This window comes from Triplophysa rosa, linkage group LG15 (genome assembly GCF_024868665.1).
Source record: "Triplophysa rosa linkage group LG15, Trosa_1v2, whole genome shotgun sequence".
Lineage (NCBI taxonomy): Eukaryota > Metazoa > Chordata > Actinopteri > Cypriniformes > Nemacheilidae > Triplophysa > Triplophysa rosa.
This window is the reverse complement of record NC_079904.1, coordinates 22,904,861-22,925,042: the sequence shown is the minus strand read 5'-3', so window position 1 is coordinate 22,925,042 and position 20,182 is coordinate 22,904,861. Positions and strand designations below refer to the sequence as shown.

Here is a 20,182-nt window from a genome sequence, read left to right as displayed (position 1 = left end):
CACCATCAATGACTGACTGTTCAAACACTACAGAAGCGAAATCATTTTCTTAATCAGGTGTTTTTGTCTTGTGTGCCACTAAAAATACAGAAATATTCCTAAAACAAAATTGCATAATAGGACCTAGGACTTATTTTCATTCCACTGGCAAATTGTTTTTTAACACGTTAATTATGTAAACAGGTTTATGCTTGAAACAATATAAATTATTATAAAATAATAATAATAAAATAACAAAATATTTTTTTCAAATATATTATATTTTTTTAAATCAGAGTAAGGTAATGTGTACAGTAGCTGATTTTTGTTTATTTTTAACCAAATAAATAAATAATAATAATAAATACAGATTGTAGCTTTCTTGTAATTATCTTTTTTTTCTCATTAAAAATGTAGCTTGTTTTAAGAATGTTTTTATATTTTTACTGAAAAAATACTGATCATTTTTTTTGTTTTTTTGCAGTGAAACTTGATGGTGAAAAAATGTTCACAATTTCAATGATCTGTCAATATTAACCGACAAATGTTAAAGCATGCGCCTCTTCTTAATTTAGGAAAGAAAATGGCCGCCTCCTGTGTCGAAGAGGCCTCCTAAAGGTCGTGGCGTCATTCGCGAGCGCTCCTTAGACCTGCAGGACCATCAGAGACAGGAGGCTCGCCGCAGGCTCATGGCTGCGAAACGGGCTGCATCTTTTCGTCAGGACTCGGCTACGGAGCGGGCCGACAGTATAGAGATCTACATCCCAGAGGCCCAAACCCGCTTATGAAACTCAGCTACGCCAAAAGCGCTTCACCAACAGGGTACATCCATTCTGCTCCATGTCTGACCTCCACCGACATGCATCTGACGTCCTTCACGACGCACGTCTGCCGTGAGCTGAGAACAGTGGTGGATTCATATACAGTATATATATATATATATATATATATATATATGCCTCAATGCAAACGGGTCACAGCAGCATATGCACTGCAAGACCTGAAGCTACTGCAGGCCGGTTTTAATTCGAGTACGTTTAGAGGCGGTAACAAAGCATAGCCTGCGGCGTAGACACGGAAACCAAGTGAATTCTTTACTATTGGCACAAAAATAAATGTCACAGCATTATCAGTTCATCTCAAATAGGACACGCAAGAAAATCACTCTAAACGTGAATTAACACGGACGGTTTCGATTTGGAATAAGAAAAAATAGGACTTCGCTTCTGAAAACGAAATGTGGCAAAGTCTCTTTACATAACATTGTGCAAAGCAGGTGTACTTCTATTGCATGTCCACCGGAAATGTCGATCTGGACCCTCACGATATTGCTCCCGTGGCGATTGCATGAAGGTTTTCCTCCTGAAGTTTTGACAAAGGACAAAGGTTAGGTCGAGTCCCGGACTAATCTGCACTTTTAGATCCTTTGATTCCATGAGTCAGTCCATGAGAAAGGCCTTGATATCATTCAGTCATACAGTAAACGCTTCGACTCTCATCGCCCGACCGTCGGTTTCACACTAAAACATTTACAGAGAAGTATTTATAACGCCAATCTTCCTCAAGGTAGTCTGTGACATATAAAGGTGCATAAGAAACTTTAATAATATTACTGTAAATGGTGCTGCTTTATACTCTAAAACGTAGATGCCCCTTCCTCTCCTTTCTGCACAGCACTATGAACCAACTGTGGACTTTTTAAAGGGAGGTTTAACATAGTGTCTCAGTGCATTACGGTACTGGTTTCTTTTGCGTTGGATATTTTTTCTATACCACACTTTTCAGCATTCGCACAAAATGCTTTACGACTCGGAGGCCGAGACCTTGGTGTGGGACAGACGGCGCTGGTTGGGCGGCAGCAATTTTCTTTTTATTTCTCAAAGAAACATTAGTTCGCTTGTAAATACGACAGTTGCGTTTATTTATCACTTTACTGGCACAACGTTGAATTGTAATTTCCCCACATCTGTGCATAACAAGGATTCAGATGTTCGGTTCCCCACGCGTAACATCCCAGGTCATTTGCTACGTCGCTAGCAGTGCTGTTTATTCTCCTCTAGCGTGACTGCTGCTTACTGTACACTCGTAAGGCAAAGCAGGCGGCAATCCCAAGCTTTTGAGCTATTTCCTTTACCTGGCAGCCTTACAGCATCTTAAGCAAAAAGCCTTGTGAATGTACTGCCCTGCTCTTGCAAAAAATGAAAGGTTTTCATAGTGGAGGTCAATTCAGTCCAAACCGATGTTCGTGGAATAGCGGATGTATTCGGGTGATCTTACAGTTGGGTTAGGAGGACACAAAGATGATCATTTACTCACCCTTATGTCATTCAGACATGTTTTGAAACATTTGATCATTTTTTAAGGAAGTAGGGCTACAATAATCTCTAAACGGTTTTATCGGACACATGCGCCTGGCCCGAAGTTACCTTCCGGTTTGTTGATCGGTCTGGCTAGTGGCCAATAATTGAACTGTTTATATTTTATTTCATTTATATTAATATTAAATAATATTCATATTTTATTGTATAATAATTCTATTAAATAAACAATTCGTTGCATTTTATTGTATATTAATTGTATTAAATAAATGGGTCGTGTAACTTTGTCACATTTAAGTTTAGCCAAGTAAAGATTTTTTTACTGGTAACCCAAAATATTACTCACTGGCCAGACATACTTTTAATTTGCTAGCTAATGTAATTTACTTATTTCTTTTGCTTGTTTTGAGAAATAATCTGCAGGGACTCTATTCTTTGCGGATGTGCACCGGAAGTTACGTTTGGACCACAAAAGCATGCGCAGTAACATTTGTATGCTGTTGCTTTGAAAACATCTATACTCCTTGCTACTGCTGAAATTCATTACATGTCATCAAAGTGGAGAAGTGTGTTTGAGAGCTTGAATTATTACTTTAAGTCCGGTTTTGGCTCTGCTTTTGGACGATTTGAAATGCAACACTTTCATCATATGAAAAACCTTAGAAATTCTGCTGTTTCATTTCATTTTTGTTTAGAATGATATGAGGGTGAGTATAGGTCAACTCTTCGTTTACTGGACCATCTTTGGTCTTACCTTCACCTGTGGTCCAGAGCTTTGGGTACCAAGCGGAAAAATGAGATGTTGAATAAGGAGACGGTGGAGGTACCGGATAAGCAGCAGAAATGTGATGATCTCTTTAAGAAAGATAATGTTTAATAGGTAGTGTTATGATGTTGTGGCTCAGTATTGCTGTTGTGGTTTTGAAGAACGTTGAAAAAAAACAAACATTTTTTACAGAACCAACCAGAGCCTTCCAATTGGTACAGACCGAAATTTGTGGTAAAGGTGGAAACGTTCTGATGTGGTTGAAGTTTTTGCAGACATCCTGCTAACAACTGCTGCTAACAACATACAAGTACGGTTGTCCTCTTGCACATTTTATAGAAATACATAACGGTTGAAATGTGACATGGGGCATATGTATTTTTCCTAAATGATTTGTTGGATATTTGGGTCTCGACCATTTATGTTTATAAGATTAGCCCTATTTAAAGAAAAGAAAAAATTCTACCATTTCCTCGAGTTGTTACAAATGTATTTTTTTTCGCTGTAGAACACATAAGCTGAGCTTAAAAAGTGTCCTGACCTCTTTTGCATATAATGAAAGTTAATGGGGACCTGGGCCGTCACATTTATAATAAAAGTCAATGGGGACTGGCTGTCACATTTCAAAAAGACTAAATGCACCATCAAAGTATAAAAGTGCTTGATATGATCTACATTATATTTGCTAAATCAAACAATAACTTTGTTAAAGCAACAGACTGAAATTGACATCAAAGTGACTTGTAAAAACCCGACCAGTCTTCAGCGAGGGAGACTTGGAATATAACCAGTTTAGCACAGGTTACAATCCACATTTTAGTGATACTTCAATGCTTTTGACAGCCCATGTTGAATAAATGAATGAAGGTGATTGTTTTTTTTTCCGAGTAACTGTCCCTTTAAGAGTACATTACCCAAATCCTCCAACACAAACGTCAGCCCTGTTTTAAGATAGCGTCATATTGTGTCTGGGTCATTCTGAAAAGTTGTGGCATAGATGTATCGCTGCTTGCATAAATGTAAATAGTTCTAGACATTTCAGAAATGGAGTGCCATCGCTTGACACGTGCCACGTATTTGTTGTTTTTTATTTGAATAGAGATCTAGCAGATTTCAGTGATTTATAAAAGGTGGAAACATCCATAGGTGCCTTATAATCAGTGATGGAGACTTATAACGGTTTGCATGACATTTAAGGATTTTTTCTCGTGATTTGGGACGTTCCATGCATTTCAGATCATTTTAGAGCCCGGAGGTGTCGATCATTGACCGGTGGATCATTGACCAGCAGATGACATTTGACTGATATTGTGAGAATTTGTGTGCAAGTTCTGTGTTTGAGCAGGACCGTGTGATAGTGACATGTTGAGTATAATTATTGGGAAATCCGTGTGGAAGCCGGGCTGTAGCTAAAGGATTCCCGGACCCTCCGTCTGTACAGTATGGTGCTCTGGCCTACTTAACTACTTAAAAAAGAAAAAAAAAATTGTTGTGGGGCCTTTCCAGTATGCTTTCCAGCCTATACCCTGATAGCTACAGCCGTGGATTGAGGTCTAAAGGCTACTTCACATTGCCCGACAAACGTGTATCTTCGGATGAGTTTGTCTACATTTTCGGGCAGCATGAACTAGCCTGAAGAGTTAGAAAAGCACTTCAGTTTTGACTTCTATCTGTTACGACAGACTCAAGAGGGCTCATTCATCTCTACAAAATCGAATACAGTATAAGACCGACGCTCTTGGCCAGCGTCACGCTCACACACTTTACCAGACTTGCCAGAAGGTGCAATAGTGTATAAATACATGGCAGGCACGTGGTGTTATTACCTCTTAACGTGTGGTATCAACGGCAGGATGCTAACGCGGTCAGTTCGGAGCAAACAGAGCGATCTGTTCTGCTTTTCTACTATGCAGCAGCTCTAGTCTGACTTTCTGAATTTCAGATTTTTTTCCCTTTTATTAAGGAACAACTTTGCAACCCTGCTGAAAAGATAAGCATGATCTGGTTTATGCTGGTTTGGTACTGGTCTTGCTGGTGGACCTTTATAGCTAAGCTGATGAAGTCTGGTTAAAGGAACAGTTCACCTAAAAATAAAAATTCTGTCTTCATTTACTCACCCCCGAGTTGTTCCAAATCGGTATAAATGTCTTTGTAGTGATGAACACAGAGAAAGATATTAGGAAGAACGCTTGTAACCAAACAGTTCTGGGGCACCAGTGACTACCATAGTAGGAAAAATTACAAGTCAATGGTGCCCCAGAACTGTTTGCTTTCCTACATTCTTGAAAGTATCTTCTTTTGTGTTCAACAGAACAACGAAATGTATACAGATATGGGAGGGTGAGTAAATGATGACAGAATTTTCTTTTTTGGGTGAACCGTTTCTTTAAGTTGGGACACAATACAAATCTTTTTAGTTTCTTGATGGCAAATCAACTGCAACACAAATTCTTTACTCACCAAATGCCCTAAAAATATTCTACTCTGAAGTTGCGGCCACCGATGAAATCTAGATTCACATGTCAAACACTGTACATCACGACCAAAAAAACCCCACACTGCGCTGCCACTTGAAGTTTACCGTACTGCAGGGAAGCCCTTTAATAGGTTTCGCTAGTTTACAATTCTCCTCTTCGAGGGTCAGATCCTCCATAATGCAACGACGGCTATTGTTCTATGAACAATGCTGCCATTTCTTCTACTGAAACTGAAAATGTGAAACGATGTAAACATCCATGAATGAGACGTTTGAGAGGTTAAAAACTGGTGCTTCAATTTGTCAAAGAGTTGGTTTCATGAAGGCGCGGGCTGGTTTTACCACGACAATCAAAACACACATAAACACAACGTGGTCAATAGTGTAATGTTCGCCTTTGTCACAAGTTTCTTTTCTGGCATAACCGTGATTACAAAATAACCACGTAAATGATTTACCAGTAGTTCTCTCCCCCTTCCGTCCCGTTCATTTGTTATTCAACCTATTCCAAGCTTCTTTGTACAGAAATTGTGGTAGTATCGTAGGCAGCTGAATGCGGTTTGGGCTGTGTAGACGTTTGAATGTTTCGCTGAATGTCCAGCAATAACCTGAAGGCTAACAAGATCATGACGGACATCATTTGACATCCTTGCTTTGCTGGTAGGTTACGTATAAAAAGAATGATTCCTCATTGAACGGATGCTTCAAGGATGTTGAGTTTCCAGGCAGATTTATTTCCTCCGAAAGGTTAACCGTGACCCCAGAATAATAAACATTTTGTTTCTCATGGTTTATTTGTTAAGGGGAGGCATTTTCATTTATGTTTTACAGCACATCTAAAGTGAAGTGGTTGTAATAAGCGAGACCTCTCGTTAGTATGAAATAGGCTTTAATAATGAGTTGTTGACTTCAAACTTGTTTTGAATCATTAAATATATCAATAACGAGGACGAATCTAATGCCAAATATACATTGTTTATTTAAGAAAATACATATATGAATAAATGAATATATGCCTAATTTAAATAGGGTTTAATTTCAACTTTGTCAAGATTATTTTAAAGGTATGACAGCATGCAGGATCGTAAAAAAAATGAATGTATGATTTGATGTTTCATTGCTGTTAGTTGTTTTGGCATTTTACAAATAGTTTGGTATTTGTACGATTAATTTGGCTTTTTGTTAATAATTTTTTCGGGTCATATTCATATCTATAAATATGAACTGTTGGGGTTTTTGGCAGAAGAGGTTTATGTGAAAGGTTTGTCCTTCCTCTGCTGTCTTAGTTTTGCTTCAGTATTTTTCCTATTTTCAGATTTAATCGATCTGCCTCTTTGAATAATTGAATATTAACTATGATCAATTGTTGTACATAGAACTCCTATTAAACTTTTTTGAAGAAAGCAAAGTATTTTTGTGGTTTCGTCTTGTTCTGCCTGCTTTTCTTTGTTCATTTGACCATAAAATGTGCCAAATTTAAAGGAAACGTGATCCATTGCCAATCCATGCTGTTTCTTTTCTATTCTGAAATCGTGAATGTTGCGGACAAAAACAGGACACATCGTGATTCGTGAATGATGCGTGCGGAAGCAGGACAAGATAACATATATTATTGCTGGGAGAGTGACAGAATCTCGCTGGAGCGGGTGGGAATGACATCCGTCCCGCGCGCAGGTGTCTTGGAACAGTCAGCGGTCTTCTTAAAGGTACAGTGTCAAAAAAATCACATGACCCGCAACTAGTCGACTAGTTCGTGCAACCCCGAATACATAGATACCAAAATTAAGTGGGTAATTCCCAAAGAGCGGACAGAAGCGAGTGAAGTTTGTATGCGTGTTTCCAGCCATTTCTGTTCGCGAGTTTTGACATATTTACAGTAGAAAATTAAAAAAATACAGTGAGGGAAATAATTATTTGATCCCCTGCTGATTTTGTAAGTTTGCCTGCTTACAAAGAAATGAAGGGTCTATAATTTTTATGGTAGGTTTATTTTAACTGATAGAAACCGAATATCAACCAAAAAATCTGGGGCAAAATGTAAATAAAGGTTATAAATTGATTTGCATTTCAGTCAGTGAAATAAGTATTTGATCCCCTACCAACAAGCAAGAATTCTGGCTCCACAGATTGGTCATGTGCCTATATGGACCACAGATTAGTCCTGTCACTTTAAGAAAGTACTCCAAAATCAGCTTGTTATGTATATAAAAGATGCCTGCCAACAGAATCTGTATCTTCCATTTCAACCTCTCCAACACCATGGTCAAGGCCAAATAGGTTTTAAAGGATGTCAGGGACAAGATTGGAGACCTGCACAAACCTTGAATAGGCAACAGACAGAAGCTTGGAGAGAAGGAGACAACTGTTGGTGCGATTATTTGGAAATAGAAGAAATACTAAATAACTATCAAATGCCCTTGTTCTGGAGCTCCCTGCAAAATTTCCCCAATGGGGTAAAGATGATCACGAGAAATGTTAAAGATCAGCCCAGAACTACACGGAAGAAGCCTGTTAATGATTTCAAGACAGTTGGGAACACAGTTAGCAAGCAAACCATTGGTAACATGCTATGCCACGATAGATTGAAATTCTGAAGCACCCACAAGGTCCTCCTGCACAAGAAGACCCGCCTGGCTCGTCTGAAGTTTGACAATAGAACATCAAGATGATTCAGAAAAGGTTTGTAGAAAGTGCTGTGAGACCCTACAGAGAAGCACAGTGTTGGAAACATTATGCTTTAGGGTTTTTTCTCTGCTACGGGCACAGGATGACTTCACCGCATTGAGTGGCTGAGGGACGGGCCCATGTACCGTAAAATCTTCGACGAAAACCTCCTCCTCTTAACTAGATCACTGAAGATGGGTCGTGGATGATCCTTTAACATGACAAAGACCCAAAACATATTGCCAAGACAACCAAAGAGTGGCTTAAGGAAAAGCACATTAAATGTCCTAGCCAGTCTCTAGACCCTAGTCCTATAGAACCTCTGTGAAGGAGGCGAAAACTCCAATTTGTTGAGCGACAGCCAAGAAACCTTAAAGATTGACAGAGGAGTGGACTAAATATATCCGGACACATGTGCAAACCTGGTGACCAACTATCAGAAATGTCTGACCTCTGTGCTTGCCAACAAGGGTTTCTCCACAAAGTACAAAGTTATGTTTTGCTCGGGATCAAATACTTATTTCACTGACTGAAATGCAAATCAATTTATAACCTTTATATAACATTTTTCCCCTGATTTTTTTATTTTCTGTCTCTATCAGTTAAAATAAACCTACCATAAAAATTATAGACCCTTCATTTCTTTGTAAGCAGTCAAACTTACAAAATCAGCAGGGGATCAAATAATTATTTCCCTCACTGTATCTTCATGGAACATGATCTTTACTTAGTATCCTAATGATTCTTGGCATAAAAGAAAAATAGATAATTTAAACCTATACAATGTATTGTTGACTATTACTACAAAAATACCCGTGCTACTAAGGATTGGTTTTGTAGTCAAGGGTCACATATCATAACTAACATATCGAAGCAATTGGTAAGGTGGCAAAGTTTGTATTTCATTGATGCTGAAAGTCACCTTTTTGCATTATTTCTCTCAAAATATTTAGAAAAGTTGTTCATGATTGTGGTGATGGGTACGGAAACAACCAGCAGACCGCAGAGAATGCAAAGGCTAGCTACAATTCTCCCGGCCACTGTCTGTGGATACACATCCCCGTAGCCCACTGTTGTCATGGAAACAATGGCCCACCACCAACAATAAGGAATGGAAGACATCTTGGATGAAGCGTCCTCCTTCTCGGTATAGTAGATCAACGTTGAGAAGAATGATATTCCAACAGTCATGAAAAGAATGAGAAGCCCCACCTCATGGTGGCAATGTTTCAGCGTCTCCCCAAAAGCTCTCACGCCTTCTGAATGTCTCGCGAGCTTCAGCACCCTGAATGCCCTCATCAACCGGAGAACCTGAACCACTTGTCCGATATTGACCAGACCTTGGGTGTCCTCCGTGTCCTCCTCATCCAAACCTTCGAAGGCAAGGATGACATAGAAAGGCAAGATGGAAGCAATGTCGATCATATTCAAAGGATTTCCCAAAAATCTCCACGGCCGAGGAGCAGCGACCACCCGCAGGGCGAACTCCACCGTGAAGAAAATAACACAGATCAACTCCAAACAGGCCAGTGCAGAATACTCACTATCAATGTCCCTGAACTCGGGCACACTGCGGACACACATGGCCACGATGGAGGTCAGAATGACCATGACCGAGCACACGGCGACACCCTTCGAACTTCTGGAGTAACTGGGATCTTCTAGTGTTCGCCACAGTAACCTATGCATATCTGAGCACCACGTGCCCTCAAACTCCATGTCATCCTTGACGACTGAGACCTCTCCGGATGATGCTTCAAGAACAGAGTCCGCATTCTCCTCCTTCTCGTCTTTTCGCTCCAGAAACCAATCGAGACAGCAGGCATCCAGATCCATCTCACAAATGCCCCAGTATTCCATCTCCTGAATGAAGCAAAACACACAGAGCTTCTCCAAAGCGTGAAAGTGGCCTGTGCGGTAGAAATTGAGGACGCAGTGAAAGACTTGTGGGCTCCTGTCGAAGTAGTACTCCTGCTCGGCGGGGCTGTAGTCGTCACAGAGCTCCAGTATGGCTGCGACATTACAGCACTGGACTAACTGACCCACACGCGTGTTCGGGAAGCGGAGCAGAACGCAGCGCTCCACCTTGTGCTGGATACCTCCAACGTTGATGTTAACCAGATCTTCTTCAATGCTCTGGTGGTGAAAAACTTGTCCATACACCATGGTGGAGGTACTGCTTCAGTGTCTTCAGGAAACTTGAGGAAAGTGCCCTTGCATTTTCTAAGAAATGGTAAAAAGTATGAGGCTAGTTATGTCAACAATACTCAAATCATGACTACACAAAGAACAAATCACATCAAATTTGAATGTATAATGGAAAAGATCTAGATCCTATATATGCGGTAACAAATAATTGACACATGGGAAAGTTGTCACAGCTACTATATCTCTGTTACTTAAAGTTTAAGTGCATAAATGTTAGTTTTCTCTGATAGTGGTTTTGATTTTGGTATTAAACATCTCATCTATTTCTCCCAAGAACATGTCCAATATAATCATATTTTTATATAAGCTGTCTTCACTTACACATGGGGACACATACCCATTAAAATTTAACAGAAAAGCTCAACTAAATGTTCATAAACTGTAGGACTGTTCATAAATATGAGTTGGGGCAAGTTTTTTGTCAGGTTAATTACAAGATATGTTAATGAGAAGAGTTTGGTTCCAAAATGAGATAAATCCCCTAACTCTAAAAATCATGCTTTGTTATTGTGCATACCATTAATATCAATCAAACTGCAGTTGGTTTGTTTCGATTTAATCCATATAACTAAAAAAATACAGCAAACTAACACAATAAAACACAAGTAAAACATGATAACATTATAAAAAACATGATTTTTTAAAAACGGAGTTATCTAATTTTGGAACCAAACCCTTCATATTTAAAACATTGGTTAATCAATAAAACAAAACAATAAATAAACCGAACCCTTAAAAATAATTACTTTAGTTAAAAGTTTGACAATTATCCCTGGTATTTTGTTTAATCATTGCCTACTGTATATGTCTAACAAATCAAGTTTAGATACAAATCAAGATATACAGAAAATGGCGTTATTTAGTATAAAGACCAACATCATTCAAACAGAATAAAACTGCTTATTATGCAATAAGCATAACACCATAATATTGACAGTTAAAATGCATTAGTTATACATTCTGCAAAAAAACGGCAAAACAATTATGAAACACAAAACGATTAATAAAACAGCAGAAACTAATGAATTATTATTTACGTGACCACTCTACAAACAAACAGAACCCAGAAACCCAGAAGATGCATGTTTACTTGTTTCTCAAACTTCTCAAACAGACTTAGTTATTGATATTGTAACGTGTTTCCCCTGCGGATAATACTGTTATTATCTCAAGAAACAGAAATCAGACAAAACAGTATCAATAAAATATCGCCTTCCCGTGCGCACATTTACGAACTGAACGCCCTGATGGTGTCCAAATAAATAAAGTATATCACCCATACCATACATAGGTGTGCAGCATCCCGAAATACATACAACTGCTGCTGAACGTTGATAGTAGATCGTCCGGTGAAGGCGCACTTGGAGCGCGCTGTCTTCGCGCGCCTCACCTGTGCGCAATAATGAACAATCAGCAGAGACGCGCAGTTGCATATATAAGCCGAGCGCGACGTCCTCTTCAATTAAACCTGATCTCCGATATCTACAGAGGATGGGGCTCTTTGAAACATGGTGTGTGATGTAACAGGAAAAATGTGTTTTTAATGCAGCATCAGAAGTGTTTTAAGCCTTTGTGTTATGCTCGTAGGGTTTTATGGCTTTTTGTGTTACCCGCTGTGTTCATTCATGCAGACACGTTAGCAGGTAAGCCAAGCTATAGTCATTAAAAATGTTTTGTTTAAGTTGCTTAATCGAGTTTCTGGTTTTCAGATGGAATTCATGCTGAATGCCTTGACAATCGTGTACAGTTTACCATCCAAGGTTCTTGGAGTGACGAAGGTTCATTAGGGGTCTATGCAGTCAGTAAGTTCCCAGTATCCCATTGTTCGTGTGTCAACAACTTATTACACCCTGCAATCAATGACAAGATCTGAATGACACGTTTCAGATGACACGCAGACTGTACTCCTCACACCTTACCTGGCAGCTCATTGTGGCTACACTCAGAAATTTGATCCTTGGGGTAATACAATCGTCTCGGCCTCCCAGCAGAGCTGTTTTACCCAGAACAAGGTACATGCCTTTATCAATTTTGCATCGTTCTAACAAGCTCCTCTTTAATTTATCACACTGGTAACGTATTAAACAGAGTGAGAAGACTGTAATTGAAACCATTAGAGTGTGTGATGTAGTGAGTTCAAGAAATTTACTGTATATTTAATTGTACTTTTTTCATAGGGTGACCAGGAATTTACAGTAGCCATGCAGTTTAAACTGTATGAATTCCCATCTTTCTCTGAGAAAGTTTATGATGTGAGCAAATCGTGCCCTCTTAAAATGATGTCGCGTGAGATTTTGTGTGAGGCAAACTTCATGGAGGCAAGTGATGATTTTTTTTCAAAATGCCAGTTTTCAAGATGGCATATTAAGATGTTCTGTAAGTGGTCAGTATGCATAGTTTGGGTTTGAAAGATTTCACATCCTGCTTGCAATTACTTTGCTGTGGTTTGTGTAAAGATGTTTCTCCAAGCTCTGAATTGCCATGTGACATCAAAACATGTTTTTGCTTCCTGTATTTACTTCACGTTCCATCAGGTGTCAGTAAGGAATGCAATACCAGAAAAGGCAACGGCATTAAAACAGTGGGTACGTCTGGTTTGTGCATTCATGTCACAACTACACAATCGTGGCCACGAGAACGTTCAAGCAATGCTAACTTTGCTCTTTCACAGCCCGTAGTTGTTTCTAACTTGCAACTCTGGAAGATCATTCTCTTCACCCCTGAAGAGAAGACCTTTGATGAAGAGGACCTACTGAGAATGGGTTATAATCTTCACAGTTCTCCGACGCGACTTGTAATGCGAAGCCCGTACAACATGGCAGAGAACTACATGCAGAAAGTAGGAATCCTTTTGAATGCCATTATGCCTTTTCTTTGTGTCTGACATGTCCTTCTGTGTTCAGGTTGCAGATGTGGATATGATCGTGTTCAAGTCGCTAGTCTTGTACAGAGACTTATGGATGATGACTATAGTGGAGTCATCTGCTGCCTGTCCAATAAGTGAGACATTTACACGCACGCAGCAGTAATCTCCTAGTTGGGTGTCATGAATGGCAACCTCACAAAGTAACACATTCAAATGATCAAGTTAATTTGCATCCATTCTCTCAATTAAATGTAAAACAGTTATGTACCTTTGTGAAGACCATGCACTCTGGTTTGTTCTCAGATGGAGCTGCTGTGGTGGGTCAGCTGATTTCTTGGCACGTTCCTTGGCACATCACCCCTTTGGTGTCCTCGGGCGTTGAGATTTTTGAGGTCCACCTGGGTGTTAACGGCAGAAGACTCTCCCCTGCAGAAATGGCCAGTCGCAACTACACCATGACCTTCACTGAGTCCCATATAGTTGTTGAGATTCCCATCGGTGCGCCTGATGGGTACTACAAGGTTGGTTGTTTCTTACTCTACTTTTTGCAATTTAATGTAAGTCAAGTAACATGCATATATATACACTCACCTAAAGGATTATTAGGAACACCTGTTCAATTTCTCATTAATGCAATTATCTAATCAACCAATCACATGGCAGTTGCTTCAATGCATTTAGGGGTGTGGTCCTGGTCAAGACAATCTCCTGAACTCCAAACTGAATGTCAGAATGGGAAAGAAAGGTGATTTAAGCAATTTTGAGCGTGGCATGGTTGTTGGTGCCAGACGGGCCGGTCTGAGTATTTCACAATCTGCTCAGTTACTGGGATTTTCACGCACAACCATTTCTAGGGTTTACAAAGAATGGTGTGAAAAGGGAAAAACATCCAGTATGCGGCAGTCCTGTGGGCGAAAATGCCTTGTTGATGCTAGAGGTCAGAGGAGAATGGGCCGACTGATTCAAGCTGATAGAAGAGCAACTTTGACTGAAATAACCACTCGTTACAACCGAGGTATGCAGCAAAGCATTTGTGAAGCCACAACACGCACAACCTTGAGGCAGATGGGCTACAACAGCAGAAGACCCCACCGGGTACCACTCATCTCCACTACAAATAGGAAAAAGAGGCTACAATTTGCACGAGCTCACCAAAATTGGACAGTTGAAGACTGGAAAAATGTTGCCTGGTCTGATGAGTCTCGATTTCTGTTGAGACATTCAAATGGTAGAGTCAGAATTTGGCGTAAACAGAATGAGAACATGGATCCATCATGCCTTGTTACCACTGTGCAGGCTGGTGGTGGTGGTGTAATGGTGTGGGGGATGTTTTCTTGGCACACTTTAGGCCCCTTAGTGCCAATTGGGCATCGTTTAAATGCCACGGCCTACCTGAGCATTGTTTCTGACCATGTCCATCCCTTTATGACCACCATGTACCCATCCTCTAATGGCTACTTCCAGCAGGATAATGCACCATGTCACAAAGCTCGAATCATTTCAAATTGGTTTCTTGAACATGACAATGAGTTCACTGTACTAGAATGGCCCCCACAGTCACCAGATCTCAACCCGATAGAACATCTTTGGGATGTGGTGGAACGGGAGCTTCGTGCCCTGGATGTGCATCCCACAAATCTCCATCAACTGCAAGATGCTATCCTATCAATATGGGCCAACATTTCTAAAGAATGCTTTCAGCACCTTGTTGAATCAATGCCACGTAGAATTAAGGCAGTTCTGAAGGCGAAAGGGGGTCAAACACCGTATTAGTATGGTGTTCCTAATAATCCTTTAGGTGAGTGTATATATATATATATATCCTATTTTGTTACAGAGTCATGTTCAAACTGAGTGCTACCACATCAGTTACACCATAGAGCACATGATTGAAATCCTGTGGAAGGAGGGGCTGGATAACACCACGTATAAGGTTTTGTTCCCCATCACCACCCCTTTGACACCCTGGATGCCCCAAATGATTGACAGTAAGATAACCTATTTAACATATTGGTTAGGGGGCAGTATTTTTGATTTCCATGACAATTGTTTGTGATCAGATACTCAAGCAAAGCTGAAGATGTTTGATGTCCTGCTGGGTTACTACTTGCCTGATGTGCAGTTGTGGAACATCACCTTTGGCTCGGAGCTGCTGAGTGTCTCTGAGGTCATTCATAAAGGTTTTATTCTGCAGGAGCACAGCTTCCCAAATGGCACCAGAGCGTTTTCTCTACAGGTGTCCTTCTTTGATCCCAATGTCCAGAAGGTACGTTTGGGTTCTTTCCTCAGTTTCAGCTCTTGTTTCGAAGGCTGCCTTCATGTCCCAACATGATGGTTCTGTGATGCAGAATCTTCAGACTGATGTTACAACCTACACGCTTTCCCTCATCTTTGAATTTGTCATCATGCCTGAACGAAGATCTTTCTTGCACTCTGTAGTCCTAGAAGCTTCATTAAGGGATATCGGTAAGATATTTAGGCTTCTGTGAAAGACTTCAGCTGGGGTGCCCAGATCTGCTTCTGAACATTTGCCTTAGTGCTGATACCAAGACGTTTGGATACTTCTCTCGAATGAGACCGGGGCACGAAAAGTGATGGGCACTAGTCTGCAGATCTCCAGGAGCAGAACTGAGCCACTCTGTTTTGCTGATGTTTAGGTTTGGTTTAACGTGGCTTTTTGCTGTTTGCAGTCCTCCCTAAAGTAGGAGGAAAATGCGAACAGGAGCGTTTCAGAATCTATGTCGAGTATGACAGCGCTTCACACTCCAATCTAAAGATCACACTGGGAGAAAGAGAGCTGACCGATGGGATTTTACAGCAGTACACGCATCACCAGAATGACAGTCATCTCACCTTTGATATTCCGTTGATGTCACCGGATGTGATATTTGAGGTACTCTACAAAATGTCCTAAACCTGGCCAACACTGACATTCACGGCATTGACATCCGGCCAAGTGAATTTTGACTTTTTCCCCCCAAGTCTGTTCAGCTGGCAGGAATCATAGGAAGGCTTGATGTGAAAATCCAAGATTCATTGAATGACTGGAAATTCAAAGACTTCTCCCTCACTTGTCCTTTCTTTGAACCATTGTTAGGTTGGTGCTCTTTTTCAATAGTGCCATTTTAGCGTTTGACTAATTACTTCACTGTTATAAACTTCCTTTTTGTTTTGGTACCAGAATGTTTTTCTAACGGAACAATGACTGTCGTTCTACCCAAACTGGAATCTGTACCTGATCTGAATCCCCGTGAACTGTCTCTGAGAGACCCGGCCTGCAAACCCTTCTACAGCGACGACCACGTTGCTTATTTTCACTTTGCTCTCAGCGATTGTGGGACTTCAAGAAAGGTACTGGAAGGAGACAACTGTATGCATGTGATTCCTGTTACTGTCTAACCTTGTGCTTGTTCAGTTTGTTGGGGATACCATAAAGTATGAGAATGAAGTGACATTGAAGCGAGATGAACCTCTGCAGAAGATCTACGAATCACTTGCACAACATCAAAAAGAGTACAGGTGAGCAGCTGGATGTAGCTGGAGCGACCTGGAAAGATTTTGACGTGCAGTATAGCTTTGATAGAATTTGGGGTACAATTGATGTTAGGTTTACCACTTTGTTGAATGTTTTGCGTAGACGGGACGTGGTCTTGTATAACTGAAATCGTGGTCTGGAGGTGTTGCAATTATGGCGTCCCAGTGAACTTAAGAATTATAATTCCTATTTTTTTTCCAATTATATATTGCAGCGTTTATAGTAAATGGCAAAAAATGATGTGCCCTCAATCTTCAGTTCAAATATGCACTTCCGCCCTCTGACTATCCATGTCAAATGACGCAAGTTTAGATGCTTGTGTAGCATCAGTAATCTCCTCCCCTGCAACTGTCAGTCTGCTTCCAGTTTAACTTCTAAATGCAGCTGCTGTTTTTATGAATTGAATTCATTCGCAGTGAAAAACGCCAATAACTGCCTCTAATTTTCCCCATTGAAATTCCGTTTCACTTGGAAATGCGTCAGAACAATGAAATCAAAAAGATTGCAACTTCCAGTTCACGGGAACTTTAAGTGTCTGAATTGTTTAAGAAATGTGACTGTCTTTTTTCAGGATCATGGTGTCCTGCATCTACACAGCAAATGCCACTCGGAGTGCGGTGTTCCAATCGGTTTCACCTTCTAATGCGCCCAATGTGGATGTTGGGATGGGTGAACTTACTGTTCAGCTGAGACTCTCTCAGGGTACGTCAAGCTTCATTAACATTGCCATAATACAGTGCAATTTTTTTTAGTGCTATTTTGATACAACATTTGGTAACTGGGGTCACAATCATAATGCATAGTTTTTGTATAGCGCCACCTACTTGTCCAGAGATATAAAAAGTTTTTGCTTGCTCTACTGAACCTTTTTCAAACATTTTCTTGATTTGATATGCAAGTCGAGCACACTTTGATCTGATAATGTGAATTTTCCCCCCAAAAAAGTATTTGAGTAGTTGCATGCAAGACTGTCAATTGGATGAATGCTGTAAGGTCGATCAAATTTGACAGGCCGATTGATCCTACAGTTGGCAAGATGCTAAAGTAACCTGTTTTTTATTAAACTCTTCAAGATATGGTCTATAGGCTCTTCTATCACGATGAGGATTACCCGGTTCTAAAGTTTCTAAACCAGCCGCTTTATTTTGAGGTGGGTATGGCTCATTCAAGAGACTCCAGGATGGCAGTAATTCTGGAAAACTGCTGGGCAACACTCCACGAAGAGAGAAACTCCAATCCCAGATGGGATTTAATAGTTGATGGGTGAGTTTTAAAGCACTGTTTGTGAAACGGCCGACAGAGGTTCTGATTCTTCTCTTTTTAGCTGTGCAAATCCTAAAGACCCAGAACAAACCACGATTCGTCGTGTAATGCCAGACGACCGAGTGCATTTCCCTGATCACTTCAAGAGATTTGAGGTCAAAACCTTTGCTTTCCCAGATGACAGGAGCTTTGATGGTGATCAGGATGCCACACTGGCAAGACGGGTAACGTGAACAAATTGAAACTAGTTTGCTTTTTAAACTATTGTGCATATAGATCATAAAAATTATATTCTGTAAGACTGCACTTTGTATTAAAGCATAATGGCAGGGCTGTTAAGGTATTATAACGTGGCACCTAAAAACATCTAAATGAATGTAATCTTGCATTTAAAGGTCCAGTGTGTCTTTTTTTTGGAGGATATATTGACAGGTGCACTATAAATGCACATGCATGGCCATGTGTTCAGAGGTGTATAACACTTTCGTAATGAAGTGTTATCTTATATCTACATACACTGTGGGTCCCCTTATATGGAATTTGCCATGCGTCTACAGTAGCCCTAAATGGACAAACTGCTCTACAGAATGTGTTTTGAAGTGAAAATGAGACCGCATCTTTGTCGTGTCAGCCGCCGTAGTGCTTGGAAAGGGAGGGGTGGCGTAAGCCGTCATGCACTGGACCTTTAAAAAAATGGAATACTATTAAAACTGATCTCCTTGTAGGTATTTGTTCATTGTGACGTTGCCATTTGTCACATTGAGGGCGCTGCTGATGGCCACTGCTTCAAACCGTGCACGGCTCCACTAATTCCAAGTGCAGGCGATTCTAAACGAGGTAACGGATTTCAAATCAAATATTGGATGTGTGCGTTTTACATCTGACCCCTGTCTCTTCAACAGTTCGCAGAAGATCTGACTATACCGAGGACGAACCCCAGCATGTGTCTATAGGCCCGATTCTTTTGATGTAAACCTTGGATTCCAGTTTCCTCCTGATATAAAAACTGTCATCACGTGTACTCTTCTGGTTGTCTAACTGAGTTTTGTGCAAGTCAGTTGAGTGGTTTTACTTGGGCAATTTTACAGTTTTGTGGTAACAAAAGTCAGACCAAGTCATTACACCATAAATGCATGTACTCATGTTTCTTCTGTAAATGCTCTGGTCATCCACTAGATGGCATTTCAAGTTGAATAAATGGTTTTAAGTCTCAAAACACGATTATCCTCCTTTATTGACTTAAACCTGCAGGCACTAATTCAATTGAGGAAAAAAATACTCGGACGTGTAAAAGATTGTCAATTCGTGAGTGAACACGAATGAAACTCTAAAGAACGTCAACATCCTTTTTTCCCCAGTGGTACTTGAAGAAAATGTTTGGACTAGATGAGAGATCCCTTAAGTTTTCTGTGTGCTCGGCTGCTGACTTTAATTTTTTTTGGCAGCCGATAAGACTGTAGACACTATTTCCTCAGGATTTTCACGATGTAAGAGGGCCTGCCAAAAATCACACAAAATATTCACACCAGTCAGTCTTTAAAATCATGTTTTCAATCAACGAGTTTGTTCAATTTGTTTTTCCTGACTTTTAGAGCCCACTTTATTTAGGCTATATGTTTTAAATAAGAGCAGAGAGGGTTTAAAGGGATACTTCACCCAAAAATGAAAATTCTCTCATTTACCCTAAAAGTGTTTCAAACCTGTATCAATGTCTTTGTTTTAAACACAAAGGAAGATATTTGGAAGAATGTCAGTGACCAAACAGATCTCATCCCCCATTGACTCCCATAGTATTTATTTTCCCTACTTAGGCAGTAAATGGGCGATGAGATGTGTTTGGTTGCTGACATTCTTCTAAATATCTTCCTTTATGTTCTGCAGAACAAAGAAATTCATACAGGTTTGGAACAACCCGAGGGTGACTAAATTTTGACAGTTTTTGGGTAAACTTTTCCTTTAACAGTTGCATAAATAGTCTACATATAAATGGAACATATGTAAGCCTAAACACCATCTATATTGGTGCTGCAGTAACAGGCGGTCTAGATAAAGACCATAAAAAGGATGAACTCGGTCAAATTTACATTTACATTTAGTCATTTAGCAG

At 40.2% G+C, this 20,182-nt stretch overlaps 3 protein-coding genes across 8 annotated transcripts in view; 2 read left to right on the top strand and 1 right to left on the bottom strand.

Annotated features, from left to right (window-relative positions):
* LOC130565443 (disks large-associated protein 2-like) overlaps nt 1-7,016 on the top strand; it is a 95,951-nt gene extending 88,935 nt beyond the window's left edge. For 2 of the 5 annotated variants that reach the window (XM_057352166.1, XM_057352161.1), the window contains one exon: nt 555-7,016. In XM_057352166.1, the coding sequence (XP_057208149.1) occupies nt 555-767 (213 nt within the window). In that variant the 3' untranslated portion in view covers nt 768-7,016. The remainder of the gene's footprint in view (nt 1-554) is intronic. The other 3 variants (XM_057352165.1, XM_057352164.1, XM_057352162.1) reach the window with 2 other exon arrangements.
* Nucleotides 7,017-8,899: 1,883 nt separating this feature from the next.
* kcns3b (potassium voltage-gated channel, delayed-rectifier, subfamily S, member 3b) lies at nt 8,900-10,439 on the bottom strand. The gene has a single exon (XM_057352179.1). The coding sequence runs from the start codon at nt 10,367-10,369 to the stop codon at nt 9,122-9,124; it is 1,248 nt and encodes a 415-aa protein (XP_057208162.1). The 5' UTR covers nt 10,370-10,439; the 3' UTR covers nt 8,900-9,121.
* Nucleotides 10,440-10,504: 65 nt separating this feature from the next.
* Nucleotides 10,505-19,283, top strand: zpax2 (zona pellucida protein AX 2). Of its 2 annotated transcripts, XM_057352174.1 has the most exons (21): nt 10,514-11,922; nt 11,999-12,054; nt 12,121-12,213; nt 12,299-12,423; nt 12,589-12,729; nt 12,946-12,996; nt 13,083-13,250; nt 13,315-13,411; nt 13,581-13,798; nt 15,115-15,265; nt 15,338-15,543; nt 15,626-15,743; nt 15,968-16,170; nt 16,260-16,374; nt 16,459-16,628; nt 16,693-16,796; nt 17,384-17,514; nt 17,886-18,075; nt 18,137-18,299; nt 18,801-18,912; nt 18,978-19,283. In XM_057352174.1, the coding sequence occupies exons 1-21, from the start codon at nt 11,903-11,905 to the stop codon at nt 19,046-19,048; spliced, it is 2,703 nt and encodes a 900-aa protein (XP_057208157.1). In that variant the 5' UTR covers nt 10,514-11,902; the 3' UTR covers nt 19,049-19,283. The 2 variants fall into 2 exon arrangements, with proteins under 2 accessions (XP_057208158.1, XP_057208157.1); XM_057352175.1 differs by lacking the exon at nt 18,978-19,283 and having other exon boundaries at nt 10,505-11,922; nt 18,253-18,299; nt 18,801-18,857.
* The last annotated feature ends 899 nt before the right edge of the window (nt 19,284-20,182 follow it).

Excerpts from the sequence above, each read along its gene's own strand:
- kcns3b (XM_057352179.1), bottom strand. The coding sequence starts at position 10,369 with ATGGTGTATGGACAAGTTTTTCACCACCAGAGCATTGAAGAAGATCTG.
- zpax2 (XM_057352174.1), top strand. The coding sequence starts at position 11,903 with ATGGGGCTCTTTGAAACATG. Across the intron at positions 13,251-13,314 it reads CAGAGAACTACATGCAGAAA|GTTGCAGATGTGGATATGAT; the intron begins GTAGGAATCCTT and ends TTCTGTGTTCAG. Across the intron at positions 15,744-15,967 it reads AGCTTCATTAAGGGATATCG|TCCTCCCTAAAGTAGGAGGA; the intron begins GTAAGATATTTA and ends TGCTGTTTGCAG.